This window comes from Pipistrellus hanaki (genome assembly GCF_964339955.1).
Source record: "Pipistrellus hanaki genome assembly, chromosome: 1".
Taxonomy (NCBI): domain Eukaryota; kingdom Metazoa; phylum Chordata; class Mammalia; order Chiroptera; family Vespertilionidae; genus Pipistrellus; species Pipistrellus hanaki.
Genome location: NC_140503.1, coordinates 166,076,231 through 166,101,632, shown reverse-complemented (window position 1 = coordinate 166,101,632; position 25,402 = coordinate 166,076,231). Strand labels below are relative to the sequence as shown.

Genomic DNA, 25,402 nt, shown 5'->3' with positions numbered 1-25,402 from the left:
ACTTTGATTTAACTCCTCCACTTTCATATTGCTATCCCTAGTAATGTCAGATACCTTTGAAAATTATTTAAACCTCAACCTCCTAGAGCAGTGATTTTCAATTTTTTTTTGTCTGATGGCACACATAAATTAATTATTAAAATTCTGTGGCACACCAAAAATTATTTAAAAATTTTTACCAATCTGACAAAAATTAGATATAATTTTGATTCATTCACACCGGATGGCTATTGTTGTTGGCTATTGTCATTTTTCTATTTGACAAACTAAGGAAAAAGAGGTCAGTGCCCCTGACTAAAGAGTCCGACTGCACGTTTTAAAAATTCTTGTGGCACACAGGTCAGAAATCACTGTCCCAGAAAGTGGTACACAGACAACGTGAAGGCAAACCACTGGAAGGAGCTTCCCCGCCCTGAAGCACGCCCCGTCTTACCCGAACTCGGCTCCCAGGGACTGCGCTCTCCCGTCCTCCTCCGCCTTGCCCGCGGGCACAGGTGGCTCCTCGTTGATCACGCTTCTCAGCTCCTGCAGAAGCTGTTTCAGGTCCCTGGTGGGGTCCTCCTTCAGGGCGTTAGTTTTCATAGAGTGCTGCAATAAAGCAATGTACAGAACAAAGACGCTTTGTGGTGGGTTTTTTTTTTTTTCTTCCCAGATTTGTATGCTGTTATTTCTTATTATAAAATTAATTCAACTGGTAAATAGAAATTATGGAGAAGAGGAAAACAAAAATCATCAGTAATCTTGCTAGGGATAATCAATCATAAACATGGGGCCCTAGCCAACTTTAAAATGTGTGTATAATTATTTATACACATATGCACACATATTTACAAATTAGAATATAATTGTCATAGGAGCCAATTATACACATATACTTTAAACCTTTTTATTTTATTTCTTAAAATATATTTTTATTGATTTCAGAGAGGAGAGAGAGAAAGAAACATCAAAGAGAGAGAATCATTGATTGGCTGCTTCCTGCACGCTCCCTACTGGGGAACAAGCCCACAACCCCTCAACCCCCGGCATATGCCCTTGATTGGAATTGAACCAGGGAACCTTCAGTCTGTAGGCTGATGACAAACCAACTATGTCAAAAACATTTTTATTTTTTTGATTTAAACAGTGTAGTATAAATATCAGACAATGTCATCAAATGTTAAAAACAATATTCAGGCAAAATAATTTCAATACTATTTTTAGGGTTGAACTAAGTTTTTAAAATTTATTTCAGAGAGAGAGAGGAAAAGAAAAGACACACACACAGAGAGACAGAGAGAGATTGAGATTGGTTGTCTCCTGTGTGCTCCCTGACAGGGATCAAACCTGGAGCCTCAGTATATCCCTGACCAAAAGTTCGATGCGCCCAACCAATCAAGCCATCAAGCCAGGGCGATAGGAACTCCTTATTTATTGGAAATATTTTTCTAGTTTGTGATTCCTTTTTAATTTTGTTTATTGTGGTTTGTGATTTAAGCTTTATTTAGTTGAAATTATGAATCTCTCCTTTTAATGTTCGTATATCTTGCAATTTTTTATTGATTCATTTTTAGTACTTTACTCTTTATATGAGGCACATTTTGATTTCTAATACAAGCAAAATATACTTTTTAAAATTAGAAAACAGTTATGAAATGGACAGTTCTGAAACACCCTTTAAATATGACTCCAGTCAGGCTGGTAAAGAAGTAACTACGCATGAGCTCTTCCTGAAGCTACTGGAGACATCCGAGACTCCTGTCCCCCCACCCAGTCCTCTGACCCGGAGAACACACGCTGAGGCTGTTTATAGAGGCCGTACGTTTTCAGGCTGAAACTTCTGCAAGCTTTAGGTTTCAAAGTAAGAATATAAGCTTATACTGTTGTTGTTAAACTTAAGGTTTATTTTGTGTTTTGATTAGTTTTCTCTTACACTGTATGTTAGACTTTGTTCCAAAATAATTCCTAAAATTAGATCTTTAATATACCTTCATCTTCTCCAAATACTGTTTTCCTTAATGGCCTTGAGTCATTACAAGCAAGTTTATGATTATGATGTGAAATAAGCAACGTCTAGGGAGATTGTGTGCTTCTCAACTGGTCCTATCTCCATTCTCCAAAGATAGAAGATAAATGTAAAAGCTAAAAATAAAAGCTTGATCTCATTCAGTTTGAATTAGATTATTCTATTTTGAGACTGTCTGGCCCAAATCCAACTCTTATGCTTGTAATCCTGTTAGAAGACTGTAATAAAAATGAAATATAAATACATTTCTTAGATTGTATATATATTATTTATACTGTATACCAGGAATGAGTGAGTAGGAAACAAAAGTTATAAAGTGTTACTAAAACTCTTGCCCACATCATGGGTACTTCAGTGACAAAGATTATGCCCACCTAGTACAAATTATAGTGTATGTATATAGAATCTGATATAGAAATAAAATTATACTATCTTGGAAATAGTCTCTTTTATAGCCTAAAATAGCTTTTATCTAAATGTTAATGTGAAATACTTCGATGTCAACCTACCAATCACATGTGCATTTGTATGTACATATATACACTATAACACATACAAACGTATGCAGGTGTTTGAGGTTAGACTAAATCACATAATATACATTTTCTAGTTCTCCCATTTTCTCACCTCTAGCACAGGGGGAATCAACTGGATAATTTTAGGAGCCTTTGAGGCTCTAAAATGGCATAATCTTCCTTCACAAAAGCCTAATGAAATATAGTATTTTAGATTCAGTATCTATATCATTTATTTAAATTATTATTATTTTTAATAAACAGCATTCGGTGGGTAGCATAGAGAAGCAGAGATTAAGAACACAGGCTCTAGGCTCAGGCTGTCTTGGTTAAATCTTGGCATAACTATGTTTTCGGTGTGTGAACTCTGTAAGTCACTTGGCTTCTCCAAGAGCCAAGTTTCTTCATCTGTAAAACAGGTAGAATAATCAGCACTTACTCTTGTGGGTAGTTCTGAGGAATAAAGTAGATAATCTACAGAAAGTACTTTGCACAGTGGCTGGCGTGAAGTCAATCTCAGCTACTATTAGAATCATGGAACAAGAAGACTAAAATAACATAAGATAAATGCAGAGCAATGCAAACAGTAAGATTCCACTTCTAAAGATAAACTTGGCATTTATTTCTGCTCTATCTAAAACCCCACTAAAATGACCACTAAAGGGATTAACAAGGATAAAGAAAAAAAGGAGAGGTAATATTAGATGAGTAATAACAAAAGTTGGGGGATGGAAAGCAAGTGGATCATTTCATAACTGATTTAGTGGAACAAATAAAGCTAAAATTTAAAGTCCCAGCATAGAAGTAGCCAACAAGAAAGGCTCAGAATGTGGAGGTCTTGTGTTCCTGAAGACCAAGGTAAGAGAGAGTAGCAAAAGAGGAGGATTGGGCAAAAAGTCTATGGGAGAAGCTGTTAGAATCCCAAATTTCTTCTTTATAAAATTAGGTAATTACTCATTCGTTTCCCCTAAGTGAATTTAGAGGCTTAATCTCTGGGTGAGGTTGACCAAAGAACTTTAGGCTCCAAAGGGATATCTGGCAGAGCAGGAACAGGGCTGCAAACTGAAAATATGAGCGTTAAGTGAGGTCACATAGTAGACAGACAGCCCATACACCCTGTCCCGCTCACCTCTCAGAATGCTGGCAGATGGATTAGGGAATTGACAGGACCAAGGAAAAAACAAAAACACACCTATAGATAATTTTTGGGTTCCTCAATAAAAAAGTAATACCTAACCATCTACTAGTTGACAAATCCTATAAACTTTCAAAGAGCTATTTTAATAAGCTTTTAGGGCCTCAATCTTAAATAGTAATGGACAGCCAGCAATCTCCAAACATTGAAGAAAAGTCTCTAACATGAGAGACAAATATCAAAACAAACAGAAAAAAATGAATTTGAAGAAACATGAATAATTCAGGTGACAGAGAAATTATTGAAAAACTGAAGTTAATATTCTTAAACAGAAATGAGAAATATCATAAAACAATATAAAGAGATTTTAAAGAAAAAAAAGGGCTTCTGGAAATTAAAGAAATATATAAAATCAGGGAAAAAATGCAATAGTTGTTTGGAATAGAGTTGAAGAAATTTCCCAAAGGGTAAGAGTAAAAGATGAAGAGATGGAAAGTGGAATGGAGTCAAAATTAAAGAAGACTGGAGAATCAATGTAAGAGTTCTAATAGGTGACTAATAGAAACTCCAGAAAGAAATAACAGAGAAAATGATCGGAGAAATGATACAAGAAGATATCTGAGAGCAAAAGAAAGAAGAATCTGCTAAGGATCCAACACAACGAAGAGAAAACGGACCCCTTTCCCACTATAAACAATCGGAAATGAATCCCAGGGATAAAGGCTGTGGAATAAAAGTGGCACAGCAGCAACAAAATTTTCACATCAAATGTAAGTGAAAAATAAAGGTATTTCTCAGACATAGCAAGTTTTAAAACATAGAGAATGAAATAAACCCTTTCAGAGGAAGCCACTACGTTGTATGCTCAATGAAAACAAAGATATAAATATACCAAGAAGGTAATTCAGCCTAAAAAGGTGGGGAGGGAGAACACCAGACAAAAAAGGTAAGAGGAATTCCCTGGATTTTGGAAGAAGAAAATCCACAAAGCCCCTGATCCAGATGTGAACACTGTACTACCGAACACCTATTATGTGCCAGATACTGTTCTAGGTATTTGAACAGTATGAGCAAAACAAAGAATGTATGTTACTTTTATTTTGTAAAATTATATACTGTATTTCTTAAGAGAAGGAATTAATTGTATATTGAATGCTTGACAGTCCATTTAGAAAATATATTTTATTTTTGCTGTTAGAACTCTATTGAAAAGTTTAATTTAATAGATATATGACTAGTACTTTTTCAGTGATAGATGAGATTCTTTACAATCAAGTAGATCTATATATTAAATGGCTGGGCAAAATCTACGATATTGGTTTTAGGGTAATGAAAAGTCATGGAACTTCAGAGCTAATCTTTCTAGATGACCCTAGAGATCTTCTAGTCCAAACTCCTCATTAGAGATAAAAAGAGCAAGGCACAACATATTTAACTGGTTTTCCAAGGTCCCAGTGACTCTTGGTCAAATATTCTTTGTTGTTGTTTGATTTGTGTGTGTTTTGTCGGAGAGAGGGGTTTAAATAAATTTTTATTAGCATAACATGTACATAGCTTTAAAGGTGAAAGGATTTTATAAGAAACACCTAAAACAAAAAGCAGCAGTGTCCTGCCCTTCCTTTGCCCTTCTCCGAGTTTAGTCTTCAGAGAGAAGGACATGCTTAACCTCCAGTATTACTATTACCAGTGGCCCAGTGCATGAGATTCGTGCACATTAAAAGGGAATTAGAGGAAACATTTTAATATTGCTATTTGCCCTTTCTCTATAACAGAAGTGTTAGAGATGAAAGAAAATTAGTAAAATGTATATGAAAATCTTCCTCCTGTCAGAGTCTGGGGCACACCGCAGGACCCAGAGTCAAGTTCCTGCCCACCTGCGTGCGCCTCAAAATCAAGAGACCCAGACCCAGCCGGCCCGACCCCCATTGGGCAAGTTCTAGACCCAGCTGCTCCCCCCTCCCCCGTCAAGCCCTGCCAGGCAGGGGGCACAGCTTCAGGTCCCCTGGCACATGCCAGGCATGGGGCGGGGCCTGAGGTCTCCCATCAAGCCTTACAGGTTGGGGGGCATGCCTTAAGGTCCCCGGTCAAGCCCTGCCAAGTGGGGGGCACAGCCTGAGTTCCCCCATCAGGCTCTGTTGGGCAGGGGGGTGCAGCCTCAGGTCCCCAGTTAAGCCCCTCTGGGCAAGGGGAGCAGCCATCTTGTGTTATGGGAACCCAGCCTCTGCTGTGGGTACAACCATCTTTGCAATGGCATGAGGGTTAATTAGCATATTCCCTCTTTATTAGATAGGATTATTCTAGCTCTGGCCAGTGTGGCTCAGTTGGTTGGGTATAATCCCATGCACCAAAAGGTTGCTAGTTTGATTCTATAGGTAGCCAATTGATGTCTCTCTTTCATAGCAATATTTTTCTCTCCCCACCCCCCCAAAAAATAATAGTAAATTATTATTCAATTGTTTGATAGACTATTGTATTACTTGCTGTGTTATTGCTTGTTTTTCAGTACACACATCTTAAGTGTGTGAAAAGAGTCCACTTCAACTTTTAGTCATTTCACAGAATATATGCTCATTTATATGGCTCAGGTAGAATAACTCGCAGGTCACTGGTGATCCTGTTGCTATACATATTGTACAATAAGACTGTTAATTAATGAAATTGATTTGCATGTGTACTTATGGGATAAGTCTCATTTTGTTAGAGGTGGAGCTGAGTACAGGTTGCAGGGAACTAGTGACTCCATAAATACATTTTTAAAGAAAAAATATTCCTAAATTTTACATTGCACATATTTCCCCCTGAGCTTTAAAAGTACAAAAGGTTATACTAAACTATTTCCAAAATTATTAATATTTTATGATTATAAATTCACATGTAGCTTATGAATCATTTTCATCTTGGTAGAGTATTAAATATGCCAGTAATTTGCCTTTGGCATTTGAAGTGATGCTTATTTTAGCTATCTCAAATTTTGCTTTGTAATCTGGAAATCCCTGTGATTGAACATAAAGCTATTAAATAACTTTCTTTAACAATTAATGTTAAAATAAATCCCACTGACTATTTCGTATTTATTTTTCTCAGAGACAGCATCAAATAGTGAAGAAACTATTTTCATTCATCTAGTCTACAAAAATCTAAAATCTAGTAATTTAAAATATCTTAACATGAAATTATCTCTATATATATTATGTCATTTGCATCATGGATTGTAGGACCAGTCCTTACATGAGACAGGAAGCTGGTCGTAGACTGGGAAGACGGCATATTAGAGTGAGCACGTGCAGAGGACTGCAGAAGACGTGGTTTCACAGGAGGATTTGAGGTGTACCCAGGGCCCTGAAGTTCCTGGAAAACAACAGAGATGTGAACAAAACAACTGTCAACTACAATTTGAATTGTGAAATCAAAATGTATCTTTTCAAATACAATTTCAATCTTACATGTTGAACTTCTACAAAGTTATATACCAAAGTACTGTATTAAGCAAGTACTTGTATATGAAGGCACACCTAACATGTTATGCCTCTACATTGGCTCCCAAATTTTGCCAAAGACTCCACACTAGTGTTGGCATAATATTGAGAAAGATCCTCTATAGCAGGAGTGTTCTAGCTGTGAAAGTATCCACTACTGAGACTTTAAAGTATGGCTGCAACTTTAAAATATACTTAGAAAATAGATATGTCAGTGGAAAGTGTACTGTTTTTAAAGAGCAATGTCCTAGATGTGACAATTACATCATTTTTGCTATTCTCCCAACAGGCCAAACACCTTGCACTCTGGGCCTTTGCACTTGCTTGACTCTTCTGTATGCAAACTCTCCCTCAGGTATCACCAAGGGAGCCACTTTTATTATGAGCTTAACATCAAGCATGATGCTTCAATTTGTTACTACATATGAAAAGGGGAGATATAACATGTAACAAGGTTTGTACAGGTTTTATAATTGCCAGTATCAGACAATGTTGAAAGTACACATAAATGTTAACATTAATCCCACTAAGTATTTCATGTTTGTTTTCCCCAGAGAAAACATCAAATAGTGAAGAAAACATTTTTATTCATCTGGTCTATATAAATCCAAAATCTAATAATTAAAAATGTCATAATTAGAGATATATTTTTACATAAAATTTTTCTCAATTCAAAATTCTCTGCATATTATGTCATTTACATCCTGGATTGTAGGGCCAGTCCTACAATGTATCTAAGGTAATAAACAAAATATAAGTATATCAAACAAAGGCATTATTTTGCTGACCCTACTATCTATGATGAAAAAAAAAGACCTTACTTTTACATCGAGAGTGTGTTGAAGTTTCAGGCGCACCGATTCTTGTTCCTGACGTTGTATTATATCTTGACATTCTGCAAACTGCAAAGATGCCTACAATCAAAGCAATCGCATATAGTTTATTCTCCATGCAATTTTATGTTATCCTATATAATAAAGGTCTAACATGCTAAGTGACTGACTGTTCAACCATTTGACTAGTCGTTATAATGCACACTGGCCACCAAGGGGCAGACACTACGATTGGGACTGGGTGAGACAGTCTAGACACGCCCTGGAGCCCTCCCATGGTCGTTTCCCAGCCTCTAAAATATTTCTTCTAATTAATTTCTTTTCAATGTGCACAAATCCATGCACCAGGCCTCTAGTTAACCTATAAATGCAGAGCTGCCATCTCTTCAAGGAAATGTCCCCACTCTTAGCACACCGTATTTATCTTTTTATCTGTTTTATCCAGTAACAGAGACTGGAGGCCATGTCTTTCTCCTATGTATGGCCAGCACTTACATAGCATTTAGTATGTGGAGGGCTCAATGATGGAATCCCCCTTGTCACCAGAGCCAGTTGCTCCAGAGGTGTTCCCTGGGTGGACCAGTGAGGCCTCCTATTGTGGTTGGGCCACAACTTCTATGGACACAGTGATAGCAAGGCTGGTCCTGGGCCCACTGGCTCTGAGGCCTGGCCACAAGTGTTGTAGGCTCACTGATGTATTGGCAGCCTTTGGTGTGGCTGGCTGTGAGTCCCCACCACACTGCTGCAGACACACTGCTATGTGCTGGTGCTGACTGAGGCCCCCCACTTTGGAGGGGTGCTAGTCTGAACGGGTCCTCAGGAAAATGACGGGAGGAGTGAACAGTGTTAGTAAGGTTAAAGGAGAGTGGCAGAAATGATGCCTGCCAGTGTTAGATGACCTAGCTTAAAGAAAGGGAGGGAAAATGGAGCTTACCAGTACCTCTGACTCAGGAGATCCAACAGATCCCTGTCCCTTCAGCACACACCCTCAAATCAGTCAATGTATCACCTTCATGTATGACCTAGGTGCTTTTCTAACTGTTTCCTCTGTGCCCAGACTCAGAAAGAGCACAACCTGGGTTTCCTCTAGCCCCTTGTCTTTCCCAGTAATTCCTGATAGTTTTCAAAGCCAGATGTTACAGGGACTCCTCTTTCTGGGGCAGGTCCCCCAGGCTACTCAGACCCCCTCACTCTTTGGGGATGACCCCTGCAGTTGTGATATCCCTCCCACTGTGAGTCACTGCATGGGGAGTGGGGGTAAGGGTAGGTCCTAACTAGACTTAGTCTTACCCCTCCCCCCCCATTTCAATGTGGCTTTTTCTTTATATCCATAATTGTAGAAAATCTGTTCTAGTTTTCAGGTTATTTTTAGAGATGGCTGTTCCATACGTAGTTGTAGTTTTGGTGTCAGTGAGAGGAGGTGAGCTCAGAATCTGCCTGCTCCAACATGTTGAATTCGAAGCCAGGTGCCTTGCTCTTGAATGCCAATTTAATTTGTCTGTGAAATGTTATTTGTAGCTGATTCACTGCCCCACATACAAATGTGATGGGGAGGCTGAGTCACTATTTAACTGTATTCTTTTTTTTTTTCTTTCATGCTCAAAGGCAAATGTATTCAGTTCTTTCCCATGCCACACATTATAAGGTTATCTATGTGCCGGTTATTCCTGTTCTAATTCAAGTTGGGGCACCTTTGAATATCCACTTATCCTCCACAGTGAGCTATATCACACTGTGTGCTAGCAAGTATCTGATGTCAGAGGGGAAAGGAACATCCCTAACCTCTAGCTCAGTCAAGTGGGGAGTGTTCTGGGAGGACAGGTAGTCTATTGTCTCTTCCATTGTTGTCTTGAGGCTCACAGTAGGGTCATTATCAGTTCGTATCAACAGGTGCCTATAGAAGCCATTCGGATATGCTATAGCAGGGAGGAAGGCACAGGAGAAGAGGAGGAGGAGACTCGATGTCCTATGGTGGAGTGTAGAGGCTGATCTAGGTACAGAAACCGGGAATAACGGAAACCAGGAAGTCCTCCTCAGGATTCCAGGCCAAGAAGAAAACCTCCGAAAAATCCACCAGTCACTAGAACGTTCTTTTCCACAAAGGACGCCATCTCCTTGGCTTTGCTTTTCACCTCTGTGGGTAAGTGGTTGCTCTTGCGGATCTTCAGCTGTTCCTTGGCCTTCTTCATATCCTTCTCTCTTCGTTGCCAGTCAATTTTGATGTAGCCAGTATGGTTTGCAATCTGAAGGAGAAAAAATCCTCCTCCCACAGCTGTTGCAGTCAACTTTCCAACCTTCTGGAATATGAAACCTGTGCACCAGCCAGTGACCCCTCCGATCAACAGCTGGGTTGTGACACTGCACTTTTCAGCTGAGGGCCCAGTTTCTGGCCCGAACAGCTTGCGCCACCATGGCTGCTTCTTAGCATATTCCATAAGGTCCAGTGACTCAAAATGCCCTTGGGTGGATGCAGCCATTTCAGCGAGCTGGTCTCTTAACTATATTCTTAAACGTCAGAAGAAGCTTCTCTATAGAATGTTCTTCCCCCCCCCCCCCCCCCCCCGCCAGTTTACTAGGTGATTGATTTGGTTCCTATCAACATGGAGTGTTCATTCAGAACGATTCTGCTTAGTTGATAGCTACTTAGTAGATGATGAATTTATATATTTAGTTAATAACTACCTTATCAAGAGCAACTTCCATATTTGCGACCTTTTCTTTTAAACGACGTTCCTGAGACCTCAGGACTTCTAGTTCTCCAGCCATCTTGTTTTTCTCTGTTGCAACAGTATTCAATTCCTGGCTTAATTTATTCTTTTCTTCTTTTAGAAAATGTTTTTCCTACAATTAAGAGGAGAAAAATATCAAAATATCAGAAAAATAATATACTGATATAAATGCTGAGATGCGATGAAAATATAAAACTAGAAACAACTGACAATGAAAACACAACAATCCAAAATCTATGGGACACAGTGAAAGCAGTCGTGAGAGGGAAGTTCATAGCTCTACAGGACTAGCTCAAAAAACAAGAAAAAAATGGCAATAAATTGTTTACCCTACAACTTAAAGAATTAGAAAGAGAGCAGCAAGAAAAGCCCAGTGTAAGCAGAAGGAAGGAAATAATAAAGATCAAAGTGGAGATAAATGACATAGAGACAAATATATATATATATATATATAATATATATATATATTATATATATGTATATATATATTTATATTTATATATACAGACACACACACACACAAAAGATCAATGAAACCAAGAGCTGGTTCTTTGAAAGGATTAACAAGATTGATGAAACTCTAGCCAGGCTCACAAAGAAACAAAGAGAGAGGACCCAAATAAAACAAAATCACAAATGAAAGAGGTGAAGTAACAACTGACCCCACAGACATACAAAGGATTGTAAAAAACAAAAATACTACGAATAACTACTCCAACAAACTGGACAACCTAGATGAAATGGACACATTCCTAGAAAAATAAAATCTTCCAAAACACCATCAGGAAGAATAAAAAAATCTGAATAGACTAATAACTACTGATAAAACGGAAGCAGTAATAATAAAAAAAAAAATTCCAGTAAACAAAAGCCCTGGTCCTAGGGCTTCACAGGGGAGTTTTACCAAACATTCAAAGAACTAAAATTTATCCTCAGACTATTACAAAAAATTCAAGGGGAAGGTACATTTCCAAGCTCGTTCTATGAAGCCAGCATTACCCTAATCACCAAACCAGATAGACACCACAAAGAAAGAATTACAGGCCAATATCCCTGATGAACATAGATGCTAAAATGCTCAAAAAAAATCCTAGCAAATGGGATCTAGCACTACATTAGAAAGATCAAACACCATGACCAAGTGGGATTTATTCTGGAGATGCAAGGCTGGTACAATATCTGCAAATCAATAAACGTTATACATCACATAAACAAACTGAGAGATAAAAATCACATATTCATGCAGAAAAAGTATTTGACAAAATTCAACATCCTTTCTAGATTAAAAAAAACCCAAAAATCACAACTCTCAGCAAAGTGGGAATAGAGGAATCATACCTCAGAGGGAAGGAGGGAGGGTCGGGGGGTGGGGGGAGTTATCAACCAAAGGACTTGTATGCATGCATGCACATAAGCCTAATTAATGGACACAGACAGTAGGAGGGTGAGGGCATGTGCTGGGGGGTGGGAGTAGCTGGGGAAAGGTCATGGGAGAAAAAGGAGACATATGTAATACTTTGAACAAAGAATTTAAATTTAAAATAAATTAATTAATTAGATGTCTTAATATATATATAAAAAAGAAAATATAACACTACTAGAGGCCCGGTTCATGAAATTTGTGCACTTGTGGGGGGGATGGTCCCTCAGCCCAGCCTGAGTACTCTCGCAGTCCGGGACCCCTTGGGGGATGTCCACCTGCTGATCACTGGGGAGATCAGACATTCCTCTTGCGGTCTAGGACCCCTCGCTCCTACTGCCCGCCTGCGTGGAGGTGGGCAAGGCTCTCGCCACCACAGCTGCACTGGCCAGCCAGGAGCCTGTTTCTGGCTGAGCAGCGTTCCTCCTGTGGGAGCACACTGGCCACCAGGGGGCAGCTCCTGCATTGAGTGTCTGCACCTGGGTGGTCAGTGCGCATCACAGCAACTGGTCCTTCTGCTGTTCAGTCAATTTGCATATTAGGATTTTATTATATAGGATTACATAAAGATCTGAACTACTGTGAATTCATATATCACTTAATTATTTCTAATTTAGAGTTGGGAACTGCTAGAATTATGTTATCATATACTATCTCATTTTTATCACTACTGGTATTATTATTTTTCTAGACTTAATAAATCCTTGATACAACTCACAAAATATGTAATTATTATGTTGTCATAAAAAGAAAGTATATAGTGATTTGAGATTGAGTAATCATATACCAAATGTTATTGAAACTTATTTAAAATGACAGAAGAGATTTAAAGAAGATGCATTTATTTGAAAGCTTTATGGATTTTTAATTTGCTTCAAGGTTAACTATTCATTTCACAAGGTACCTCCAACATAAAAAGAAATGGAACACACAGTTTCTGACCTCAAGTCCAATGATGAGAACAAGCTTATTGATATAGAACTTACTGATATACTCATATACTCTGGTATTCAACAAAATTTCATTAAAATTAGTTCATTCTTTTAAAACCATCATGGATGGAATAGGTAGACAAAAAGAAATGCATAGCAGCCAAGTTAAAACACAGACCTCAACTTACTGAGCCTATATTTCTTTAAATATATTTTTCATAGTGAAAATGTTTAATGTAAATAAGACAGATAGTACCACCACTATAATACACATTTTGGATGCAAATAATTATTCCTTTTCTGACTAGTCAAGCATAAAAGGTTTCAAAAAGAAAGGCTGCCTTCTTTCCTTCTGAAGGGACTTTTGATGAAAGCTTTCCTTTAGCGGGGGCAGGCACCTCTGGCAATGCCTCTAAATGCCCTACGTACCCTCAGGGAAGAATGAGCAGAGCACTGCTTCTGGTTTCAAATAGGCAAGTAATGGATGAAGAAAGAGAAAATGCAAGATGAGAAAAAAGGGGAGGAAAAGTGGTAAAGAACAAAGAAATGTTTACATATTTATATATATATATAAAAAGCCAGCAACCGGAATGCCGTAATGACTGGAATGACTGGTCGCTATGACACCCACTTGTGGCCAGTAAACTGGCCCAGTCAGGGGATGAGGCCAACCGGCCAATCTCCCACGGCCCCTCCCTGCAGCCAGCCCAGCCCTGATGGGGCCTGATCGGGGCAGGCTGGCTGGCCAATCTCCTGCTGTCTCCTCCTCATGACAGGCCTGGCCCCAATCTGCCCCTATTGGGGCCGGGCCAGCCAGACTCCACCCGTGAACAAATTCATACAGTGAACCTCTGGTTTGTTAATATTTAGCCTCATTCTGAAAAAGTATTTCAACGGCTCCTTTTAGGTAGGGGGAAAACTATTACTTGAGTTGCACTTATTATTTTCTACTTATGCTCTTGATAGTTTCACTTCCATTATAGTCAGTTCTAACTTTTCTGTTAAAAGTGTGGTATTATCAGGGAATATTTGAGCATAACACAAATCTCACGTTTACTTAGTGAAGTTTCATTTATGATAAATATTAGATCAATGCAGAAAATGCACCCAGCTAAACAAATCTGCATGGGAATATACAAAGAGCACACGTGCAATGTTCAAACAATTATCTATTAGCTACCTCCATTTACCCTGTGTTATGAGCCACATCCAAGCACATCTGGTGTTACAGAAAAGCTACCTTCTACCCCTTCATAGTAACTCACAAGCTGCCACCCTCTGACGCACACTTCCACAAGGGAACGTCTGGTATTTTTTAAGGAAAGGGGCCATGGCTGCTGTAGTATTTATGTATTACTATTGAATTTGTGTAATACTGGGCTACCAGTTTCATTAGGTTCCTATTTTTGCGTGTGTCACTGACTAAATTTGTCAGTGGTGCTTCTCATCCCATTGTTTCCATAGCCCTGAGGTTCTCCTCACACAGTTTGTATAGCACAGTAATTTTAGGAACACATGCTGCCTTACAACAGAATGGTGCTTTGTTTATAACCATTCCTGTCTCTGTCAGGAATGTCCTTTTGCCCATTTCCTGTACTTAACTAGCTCCTTTGCGATCTGGTTCCTTCAGGAACTTTTTCCTAATTTTCTCAGTCAGAAGTAACCTCTTTTCTCTTCTCCACTGTACTTTTTAGTCTCTGCTCTGTCTCATTTTGTTTTCTAGTATATTAATGAGTGAACATGTTAGATCCCCCACCCCAAGGGAAGGGACTTACCTTATTTGCATTCGTCATTGCCTCTTCCAAAAATTGTATCTTGCTCTGAAGGGCATCTATTTGACCTCTTTTAGCTGTGATTTGCTTTTGCATCCCCATTGCCACTTTCATAGCTGGGAAAAAAGAAAGGGAACTCTGTCTTAGTTTTAAGTTTCTAAATTTTGAGAGGCTACTATAATGAGAAGGTCAAGCATTATGGAAAGGTGACAAGTAAGATTCTCCAAGGCACCTGGACAGTTTCACAACACTGAAGTCTAACAATTTTCAGCAATTACTCAGTTTTAAACTCTATGTATGTGTGTGTATATCCTATATACCGTGTTACCCCAAAAATAAGACATCCTCCGAAAATAAGACCTACTTACAGGTTTCCTTCTGAGTGAAATATAAGGCATCCCCCGAAAATAAGACACACACACACACACACACACACACACACACACCCCGCCAGGCTCTGTCTCACAATGCTATTGCTAAACATGAGAGATTTGGTCCACTGATTCTGAAAGAAATGGAGTCACAAGAAATTCACCAGGAAATTCAGGAATTGGATTGTTATGATGATGTTCCAGAAGATGATGGCATGATTGTCTTTGAATAAATGAGTAAATTTTTGATACTGTATGATTCACAGTTTGTCTGGTTTGTGTTGACAACTACTGTACTACCGTACCATATACAGGTAATAAATTTCCTTTATTTTCATTTAACAATAAATGTGTACCGTATTCTTCTTCATGGAAAAATAAGACATCCCCTGAAAATAAGACCTAGCACATCTTTGGGAGCAAAAATTAATATAAGACACTGTCTTATATTATATTTTCAGGGAAACAGGGTAATACAAATATGCAAATTGAGTGAATGGCAGAATAACCAGGGGAAAAACCAGTAGCGATGACATGCACTGACCACCAGGGAGCAGACAACTCAATGTAGGAGCTGCCCACTGGTGGTCAGTGTGCTCCCACAGAGGGAGTGCTGCTCTGCCAGAAGCCAGGCTTACGGCTGGTGAGCCCAGCGGTGGTGATGGGAGCCTCTCCCGCCTCTGCTGTAGGTGGGTGGTAAGGAGCAAGGGATCCCAGACTGGACTACAATAGGGATGTTTGCTGGCCTAAGACCGATCCCCTTGGACTGCGAGCAGGCATAGGCTGGGCTGAGAACCACCCCCTTCCCTGCACCCAGTGCACGAGTCTCTCTCTCTGTGTGTGTGTGTGTATAATATTTTATAATTTCCTTGTTACTGGTATTAATTTCATTGACCACAATAATTTGCCACATCTCCAATGGTAATAAATAATACTGACCAAATTCATACATAGATGTAGGGAGCGGCTATAGGGTCAAGCCTTGGACTGACCTGTGGCAGGGCCACAGACAAGTCCCAGCTTGGAGGGCAGAGTCCTTGTAGCATAATTAAGCTTAACCTTATAGTCCTCCCTAGCTCCTTGCTAGATAGCCAATGGGCTGTGGGAGGTGCAGCAAGAGCTGCCAAGACAAGGTGAAACTCATGAACATTGAAAACATGTTGACCACTTCACTTGTTTTGCTTTGTGTGCTCTGACTATAAAATAAAGCTTCGGCTTACAGCTGGGTCTCTCTGTGTCCTTAACCAGGCACTAGAGATCCACCCAGCCCCACCTGTATTCTCTTTCTGTCTTTTTTGATCCTTCACTGTGCCCCCATCTCAGGTTCACCCATGGCCATGCTGGTGCAGCACACTTACACAGATAGGAAACACATACATAAAATATATAGTTATATAATAAATAATATATATAATATTTTTACTAAAATATTTTTTCTAGAAACTCAGATTTCAAATACCACATAGGACATCTGCTGTTAGTGATCTTTTATTTTTTTATTTTATTTATTTATTTTTTTAATATATTTTATTGATTTTTCACAGAGAGGAAGGAAGAGAGATAGAGAGCTAGAAATATCGATGAGAGAGAGTCATCAATCAGCTGCCTCTTGCACACCCCCTACTGGGGATGTGCCCACAACCTGTACATGCCCTTGACCGGAATCGAACCTGGGACCTTTCAGTCTGCAGACCAACGCTCTACCACTGAGCCAAACCGGTTTCGGCTGTTAGTGATCTTTTAAAAGACTCCAGTGATATCACAAACCATTCATTTTTATTCCCATGGTTATTGTCATGTGCTTAGAATTCACTATTCTTTCAATAGTTAAATTGGCAGCATAATCATATATGTGATAATTTAGTAAAACTGGTGACAGGATGAGAATGTTTTGGACAGGTAATAGACACTGAATACTTAGAATATGGCAGGCGACTGAAAATTTATATAAAGCTCCTCCTTGCTTGGAAATTCAAACACAGGCTCCCTGTAGTCAACTGAGGAAAGAGGTTTGAAAATGCCACTGCTTTGAGTCAGGTCCAGTTATAGCTTAGAGGTTAAAAAGAAGGAAAAAGTATCATTCTATAAAAACAAGAATGCTAATGAATATAGTTCCTATAGCTAACCTGTAAAAACAGGGTTATCAGAGGCACAGTAGAGTGATAGGCTAATCATCGATAAAAAGTCTGACATCATTATAAATAATTCTGGTCTGATTAAAAGGACCATGGTTGGCTTTCAAAGGTAATTTTCTTACATAAATATTTTTTATTTTAAGATAATTTTAATCAATGAAAATAGGCATTTGAATACAAATACAAGATTACCTGGTTAATTTAGTAATTATAATGTGACTGAGGCCCTTGTGGAGATGCCTGAGGGCGCCGAGGCAGGGACTCTATCTTGGGGGAGGGGACAGACCCCAAATGGGCCTCCTGAGTGACCTCTCCAAACCCCACCATTTTCTTTTCTTTTCTTTTTTTCTTTTTTTAAATATATTTTTATTGATTTTTTTACAGAGAGGAAGAGAGAGGGATAGAGAGTTAGAAACATCAATGAGAGAGAGTCATCGATCAGCTGCCTCTTACACCCCCCCTAATGGGGATGTGCCCACAACCAAGGTATATTCCCTTGACCGGAATCGAACCTGGGACCTTTCAGTTTGCAGGCTGACGCTCTACCACTGAGCCAAACCGGTTTCGGCCCCCACAATTTTCTTGATGTGAACCAACAAAGAAAGAGCTGAGCCTCCGAGAACCACACTAAATATGGAACAATTCAAAAATGTGTGTGCCATCTTTGTGCAGGCGCCATGCTAATCTTCTCTGTGCCGTTCCAATTCTAGCATATGTGCTGCTGAAGCAAGCACAGAAATAAATCTTTTGCCATTAAAAATATTGAGAAATGGAAGAATGTAGACTTTACTTAGATAAATATTTATTTCCATAGTCAGCTAATATAGCCAAACCAAAAATATGAATGATATGAAACAGTAAACTTCTCTCTCTGAATTAATATGGGCAGCAAGGTAAAAAGGGAACAAGTTGAAGTGGTGAGGACCTCATCCTAGCAGTTCAATTCCAGGGCTCCTTCCCAGGAACTGACAATTAGCCACAGAGATATAGTTTATAGATAATAAACACATGAAAAATAAGGGGTTGAATGAAAATTATCAGTAACTTGTATTTATATCAACACAGCCTCAAAAACAATTAATTGGCATTTATAAGTGTGGAAGTCTGTTAGAAATTATTGAAACAACTACAGGGAAAGATTCAGACACATAAGCACACGGAAATTCCTCTCTCCCTCCCTCACCCCCCAGAAACGAGTGAAACTACTGCTCTATAGCACCCACCGTTGATACCTGTTGCTATCTCTCTCACGTCACATGACACATGAAGAGATGGCAGGCAATGTATCCAGGTTTGTGTTTTTAATAAATCTAGATCAGTGGAAATTAAAAACAAAAAGAAATCGAATAAAGCATACCATGACCATCAGATCCTTCCATTGATTTCAATGTATTTCTTGTTTGTTCTAGTTCAGACTGTGCAGATTTTAATTGCATTTTCAGCTTATTTGTAGTAGTTTCCATTTCTTCACTTTTGTTTCGAAAATTCCTTTTTAAGACTTCGTAGTCCTCTGTAGAACATGATAGTCAATAATAGTTACTTTTTTCTATCCTATTGTTAAGAATATTTTATTTGTAACTAATGAATACATAATTTTAGAGCTGGAAGAGACTTCATTTAGTTATATTGTGATTGTTACAGACATTAGATGTATGTACACACACTATTCCAAGTATCTGACTCTTTTAAAAATCTGCTTTGGTGGCTCCTCCTCCTCTATCCACTTATTATTCACTGCTTTTTCTCCCACCTGTGTAACTGACTCACATCTGTTTCACCTTATACCTTTTTTGGGGGGTTATCATACTCACTACAATAGATTTAACCAACATCTGTAGGTAGATAGATCTCTATGACACAATAAGTAGCCTGAAATTATTATGTCTTTTATCTGATTTTTATCACCAGTAACTATCAAGATACCCGGCATGCATTTGTCATTCAAATATAAGAATATACACACACTCAACTACCTATCTATATTTATACTAAAGGCACAGTGCACAAAATTTGTGCACTCAGGGAGAGGGGTCCCTCAGCCTGGCCTGCACCCTCTAGCAGTCTGGGAGCCCCCAGAGGATGCCCAACTGACAGCTTAGGTCCATTCCCCACGGGGAGCGGGCCTAAGCAGTCAGTCAGACATCCTTAGCACTGCTGTGGAGGCGGGAGAGGCTCTCACCACCACTAGTGTACTGGCCAGCCATGAGCCTGGCCTCTGGCTAAGCAGCGCTCCCTCTGTGGGAGCGCACTGATCACCAGGGGGTAGATCCTGTGTTGAGCTTCTGCCCCCTGGTGGTCAGTGCATATCATAGTGACTGGTCATTCTCCGTTTGGTCTATTTGCATACTAGCCTTTTATTATATAGGATATTTATATATGATCAATAGATTTACATATACAGGAAACAGACAGAGCCAAGACCTCTTTGGTGAGCTCTCTGTCTACCCAGACATTTCCATGTGAATGCCCTGGAACTTGTCTCCTACTGGCTGCGTCTCACCATCCTGCCCACAAACTTGCCCCTCCTTCCAGTTTCCCCGCTCTCAGTTGTTGGTATCATTGTTTTCCCAATAATCAAACTTAAAACCTGAATCCATACACAACCCCTCCAATCACTAAGTATTGTTGATTTCAATCTCCCAAAATATTCTGAATTCTTCCTTTTCCTCTCATTCTTACTGCCATTGCCTTAGGTCAAGTTCTCATGATATTTTCCCGGGAACTCTGGGAACTCAAAAAATCCTCTTTGACTGGTTGGCCCCTGTCCCTTTAGTCTTGCCTTTTTGTATTTACTGCTGACACTCTTCTAAAATGTAATCTGATGACAACAATCTCTTACTTAGTGCCCTTTGCTGGCTCCACATTGTCCGGCTCTGCCTATTCTGCCTCATTTCTTAGTTCCCATTCCTTCAGGCTTTTACTCCAACAAATACTTCAGAGGTCACATCATGTTATTTCATGCCTTCGTGGCTTTGCCCATAATGTTCTCTCTGCCTGGATTTCCCTCCCACCTCTTTTTCACCTGCCAATTTCCTTTTCCCCCTTCAAGCCTACACAGATGACAACTCCTGAAGGAGGCTGATTCTCTGCCCTCTTCTGCATCTGCACTCAGCACACACCAATGTGCCCCAGCCACTGTACTTGTGACACATTCCATAGAGCCTGGCTACCAACTATCTGGGAGCCTCACTGTCGTCTATAAGGCCTCTCTCAGTATCTGGCTTAGTCAATGCTCAGGAACCATTGACTCTGTGTATGTATGTGTGGTGTGCTAGTGATATGTTTGTGTGGTGTGTCTGTGTGTGAAGCAAATTATGGCCCTACCATACTAATTGTGAACAAAAAGTGCTTCATTTTTAAATTTAAAGCCTTGGATTTTTCCTTTCATAAAATTTGCATAAGTTTTTTTTCTTTTTTACACATATTGCTTCATCATTAAACCTCTAATCAAGATATGTGACTCAAAGAGCTCAAGGTTTGCACTTCCTTCACCCTTCTAATGGAATCACAGCAAAGAATTTTATGGACTCTGAGGGCTGACTAAAAAGTGCCGTTAATAAGTGCAAGATATGAAAGCTCTTCAAGGAGAAGTATCAGATTTCAGGCAATGAAATACCTCACTGGGGCCCCATAATTAATCCACAGTTGTCACGTGGATGAGGAGCTATTCTTTTGCAATAGTCCTAGTGTCTCCATTGGACTTCACTGATAGAGTTGGTTTTTGTTGTTGTTGTTGTTTTGTTTTGTTTTTAGCAGAATTTGAACTGAAGTGACATACCTGTAAGGCTGTTTAAGTCATTCCTATTAGACTTCACCTCATTTAATAACTGATCTCTCTCCTGTTTGATGTCCTTCACTGCACGGAGCCGCTCAGAGCCTGCATTCACCAGCTTCACCTTTTCCAGCTCCAGGTCACTCACTCTGGCCTCCAGCTCTCGTATCTTTGAATCTTTTTTATCTTTTAAAATCTAAATATAGTGATAAATACAATGGGTAGAGTAAGAAATTAAAATTATGTACATATATAGTTATAACATGTTTCAATATCATATATATATGATATCATATATATATAAATAAATGTTTTTTCACTATTTCCCAGGACATTAAATTTGTGTTTTATTATAAAGTAGCAATAGAGTGAGAAAAAAGCAATTATTTTACCTTTCTTTTAACCTTAGATGTCAATTCACCATATACTTGTGCCACTAGCCATATCTAACTACTACTGTGCACTTGAAATGTAGCTAATCTAAGTGGAGATATGCTATAAGAATAAAATATTCCAGATTTCAAAGGCTTTACATTAAAAAAAGTAAAATATCTTCATTTGTTACATTGATTGCATTATAAAAATATAATCATATTGTGGATATATTAAGTAAAGTATGTTATTAATTTCATGTCTACTAGACTTTTTAACTTTAAAATTAATTTGCATGTCTACTAGAAACTTTAAAATCATATATGTGGCCGAAGCCGGTTTGGCTCAGTGGTAGAGTGTCGGTCTGTGGACTGAAAGGTCCCAGGTTCGATTCCGGTCAAGGGCATGTACATTGGTTGCGGGCACATCCCCGGTGGGGGGGTGTGCAAGAGGCAGCTGGTCGATGTTTCTCTCTCATCTACACTCTCTATCTCTCTCCCTTCCTCTCTGTAAAAAAATCAATAAAATATATTTTTTTAAAAATCAATGTGTCTCTCTCACATTGGTATTTAAAAAAAAATCATATATGTGGTTCACATTACATTTCAAGTGGACAGAGGCAGCCCAGATATTCTAAACAAATGCCATTTTAAAATAAAATTATTTTTGTCAAAAGAATTTCTATTGTTTGGTGTATATTTCTCCAAATATCGATATAGATATAGGTATAAAAATGTGGGTGTATTTTTTTCTGTGATTATTCTTAATTATTTTTTAAACTTACTCTTTTGGTCATAGATTGTCCCTTCAAATTAAGGCCTATTGGCCTTAAATACAATCAGGCATACCTCTCATTTTATTGCACTTTATTTTATTGTGATTCATAGGTCTTGTGTTTTTTACAAATTGAAGACAAGAATACACCAGCAATAATATTACAATTTGCTTCATTGTGATACTTCACTGAGGTAGTCTGGAACCAAACCATAATATCTCTGAAGGATACTTTTAATATTGCACAGGATCAAATCCCAAGGTAATGTTGCTCACAGGCAAGTTACTTAATGTCTCCAAGTCTCAGTTTCCTAGTCTGTAAAATTGGAGAATGTGCCTACCTCATAAGGTTTTTGTAAAGATTAAATTGATTTATTTTTTAAAGTGTAAGACTCAATAGGATTCTTCCATTTGTTTATACTATTAACAATACTGGAAATTCATCTCTTTTTTAAAATAAAAAGGTGGAATAATAATCTTTTCTCCTCTAATATGTTCTGTAAATCTATTCTAAAGCTTTCATTGTAAGGGTTAGCCTTTAAGATATCTTTAAAAGTCTCTTTCATGGTGAGTTTGGCCATTTAAGAAGTTCTTATGATATAATTAAGTAAAAGCTTAACACTAGAAAATTCTAATTTTTTAATGCAATAAACTTATATATTTTCATAGGATAGATAATAACTTATAGTTGGCCTTGTTTTAGAATGAGGAAACTCTGGCATCTAAAGTTCATGTGAGATTTGTGTTTGGGCGACTGGGTAAAAGTAGGGTCCAACGGTGCAAACTTCCAGTTACAGGATAAGTAAGTACCGGGGATATAATGTACAGCATGGTGACTATAGTTAACACTGCTGTATGGTGTTTGAAAATTGCTAAGATGGCCAAAACCAGTTTGGCTCAGTGGTAGAGTGTCGGCCTGCGGACTGAAAGGTCCCGGGTTTGATTCCGGTCAAGGGCATGTACTTTGGTTGTGGGCGCATCCCTGGTAGGGGGTGTGCAAGAGGCAGCTGGTCGATGTTTCTCTCTCATCAACATTTCTATCTCTCTATCTCTCTCCCTTCCTCTCTGTAAAAAATCAATAAAATATATTTTTTTAAAAAGGAAAAAAAGAAAGAAAATTGCTAAGATGGTAGATCCTAAAAGTCTCAGCACAAGAAGATAAACATTGTTTTCTTTCCTTTTTGGTATCTATGAGATAATAAATGTTCATTAAATTCACTGTTGCAATCATTGCACAATAAATGTAAGTCAAGTCATTATGCTGTACACCTTAAACTTATACAGCGCTGCAAGTCAATTACAGCTCAATAATGCTAAAAGGAAAAAGAATTAATGGTATGTGATTTGTCTCCTATTAGTTACCAAGGCAGAGATACAGATGACACAAAACTTAGAAAATCAAAGTTTTAAAAAATTCACTCAATAATTTAAAATTTTGATATCTATTTACTGAGTACCTGCTGGATGAAAGGCACATGGGCAGGTGTACAAAGATGAATAAGATGTGTACCTGCTTGAAGAAGTCAGAGTCTTACAGGGAAGAGTAGACACTGCTATTTAAACACACACACAGTGCAGCAGAGAAAGTGATCCAGGTTATAATGGGTACAAGTGAAATAAGATTTAGACAGAGAATGGAACAGGCAAAGGGAACTAATATTTCCTGAACATCTACAGGTCAGGAACTAAGCTAAGTGTTTGATATAAAATTTCTCATTTAAGCTGCAAGTAACCTAGAGAGGTTATTGGGTTTTTGTTGTTTTGATTTTGTCTTGTTTTACAGATTCAGTAAACAGTCCATTGCTTTCCAGTTACTGAGTTGTAGGAGATGTGGCTCACATTTAGGTCTGTCTGAAGGGAGAGGAAAAAAAAAAATTAAACTGTGGGATCAGGAAAAGCTTCATGAAGAAGTTGTGTATTTTCGGATTTTCTCTTTTGAATGGGTAGTTTTGAAACATTATTTGTCCACTCCATTTGGAATCTAATGAAAGTATGGCTCCTTTATCACAAAAAAACACACGGGTGCACATAGACACAAATACTTTCAAACAATTTCAGTGTCTATACAAACCCCTTTTCAGTAAATTAGGTCGGACTTATTCATGGGGAAAAGATATTTCAGAAGCTACACCACAATAGAACTCTACAGACCTTAAATTCCTGTAGTTCCAGCCTCCGATCATTAATCTCTTTCTCAAGCTGAGCTTTTTCTACTTGCATGGCACCGGCAGTTCGTCCATGCTGGCCCACCAGCTGCGTCATGTTTTCGATCTGTTGTCGCAAAATCTCGATCACCTTGTCCTTTTCGGCCATCTGGAGCTTGAGGGCCTCGCACTCGGCCTGCACGTTCCTGAGGTGATCCCCTTCATTCTTCAGGTGCTGCAGCTCCTGCAGCTTCAGGTCCACCCGGGCGCGCAGCTTGGTGATCTCCGCATTGGTGGCCTCGATGGCTCTCTCCTTTTCCTGGAGAGAAACGGTCAAGTCCGACACGGTCCTCTCGGAACTCTCCAGGGTCATTTTCTTGGCTGTCAACTCCTCCACGACTTTCCGGAGCATCTCTTTGGTGGATTCAAGCTGAGCGGTCAAGGAGGACACTTTTTCTAGGCTCTCATTCTTTCCTTGAATTGCTGCCATCTGATTGTTAAAGAAAAGAGAATTTCATGGATTGGGCAGATAGGTAGCGGTAACCTCAAGAGATTTAACAAGTCAGCTTAAAAACATGCAATCATGCCAAAACCAGTTTGCCTCAGTGGATAGAGCGTCGGTCTGTGGACTGAAAGGTCCCAGGTTCAATTCTGGTCAAGGGCATGTACATTGGTTGTGGGCACATACCCAGTGGGGGGTGTGCAAGAGGCAGCTGGTCGGTATTTCTCTCTCATCGACGTTTCTAGCTCTCTATCTCTCTCCCTTCCTCTCTGTAAAATATCAATAAAATATATATTTTTTTAAAAGTTTAAAAAAAAAACATGCAATCATTCATCAGATAATAATTACTTAGACCAGTGGTTGCAAACTCATTAGTCAATAGAGCCAAATATCAACAGTACAATGATTGAAATTTCTTTTGAGAGCCACATTTTTTAAACTTAATCTATATAGGTAGGTACACTGTTATTAACTTAATTAGGGTACTCCTAAGCTGGCCTTTGCCAAAAACTCAA

General features: G+C 38.8%; 2 protein-coding genes across 2 annotated transcripts in view; both read right to left on the bottom strand.

Annotated features, from left to right (window-relative positions):
- The window catches only part of CCDC158 (coiled-coil domain containing 158), a 65,425-nt gene that overhangs the window by 16,882 nt on the left and 23,141 nt on the right, over positions 1–25,402 (bottom strand). Inside the window, exons 11-18 of the mRNA XM_084881036.1 lie at positions 24,393–24,875; positions 21,102–21,291; positions 18,681–18,833; positions 14,821–14,933; positions 10,647–10,805; positions 7,953–8,045; positions 6,884–7,003; positions 434–588 (exon numbers count right to left, since the gene is read on the bottom strand). Of these exons, the coding sequence (XP_084737162.1) occupies positions 434–588; positions 6,884–7,003; positions 7,953–8,045; positions 10,647–10,805; positions 14,821–14,933; positions 18,681–18,833; positions 21,102–21,291; positions 24,393–24,875 (1,466 nt within the window). The remainder of the gene's footprint in view (positions 1–433; positions 589–6,883; positions 7,004–7,952; positions 8,046–10,646; positions 10,806–14,820; positions 14,934–18,680; positions 18,834–21,101; positions 21,292–24,392; positions 24,876–25,402) is intronic.
- LOC311612634 (FUN14 domain-containing protein 2-like) lies at positions 9,615–10,459 on the bottom strand (the record flags this gene model as incomplete). Its single annotated transcript, XM_084865714.1, has 1 exon — positions 9,615–10,459. A coding segment is annotated over one exon (462 nt), but the record flags the coding sequence as incomplete, so codon positions are not given.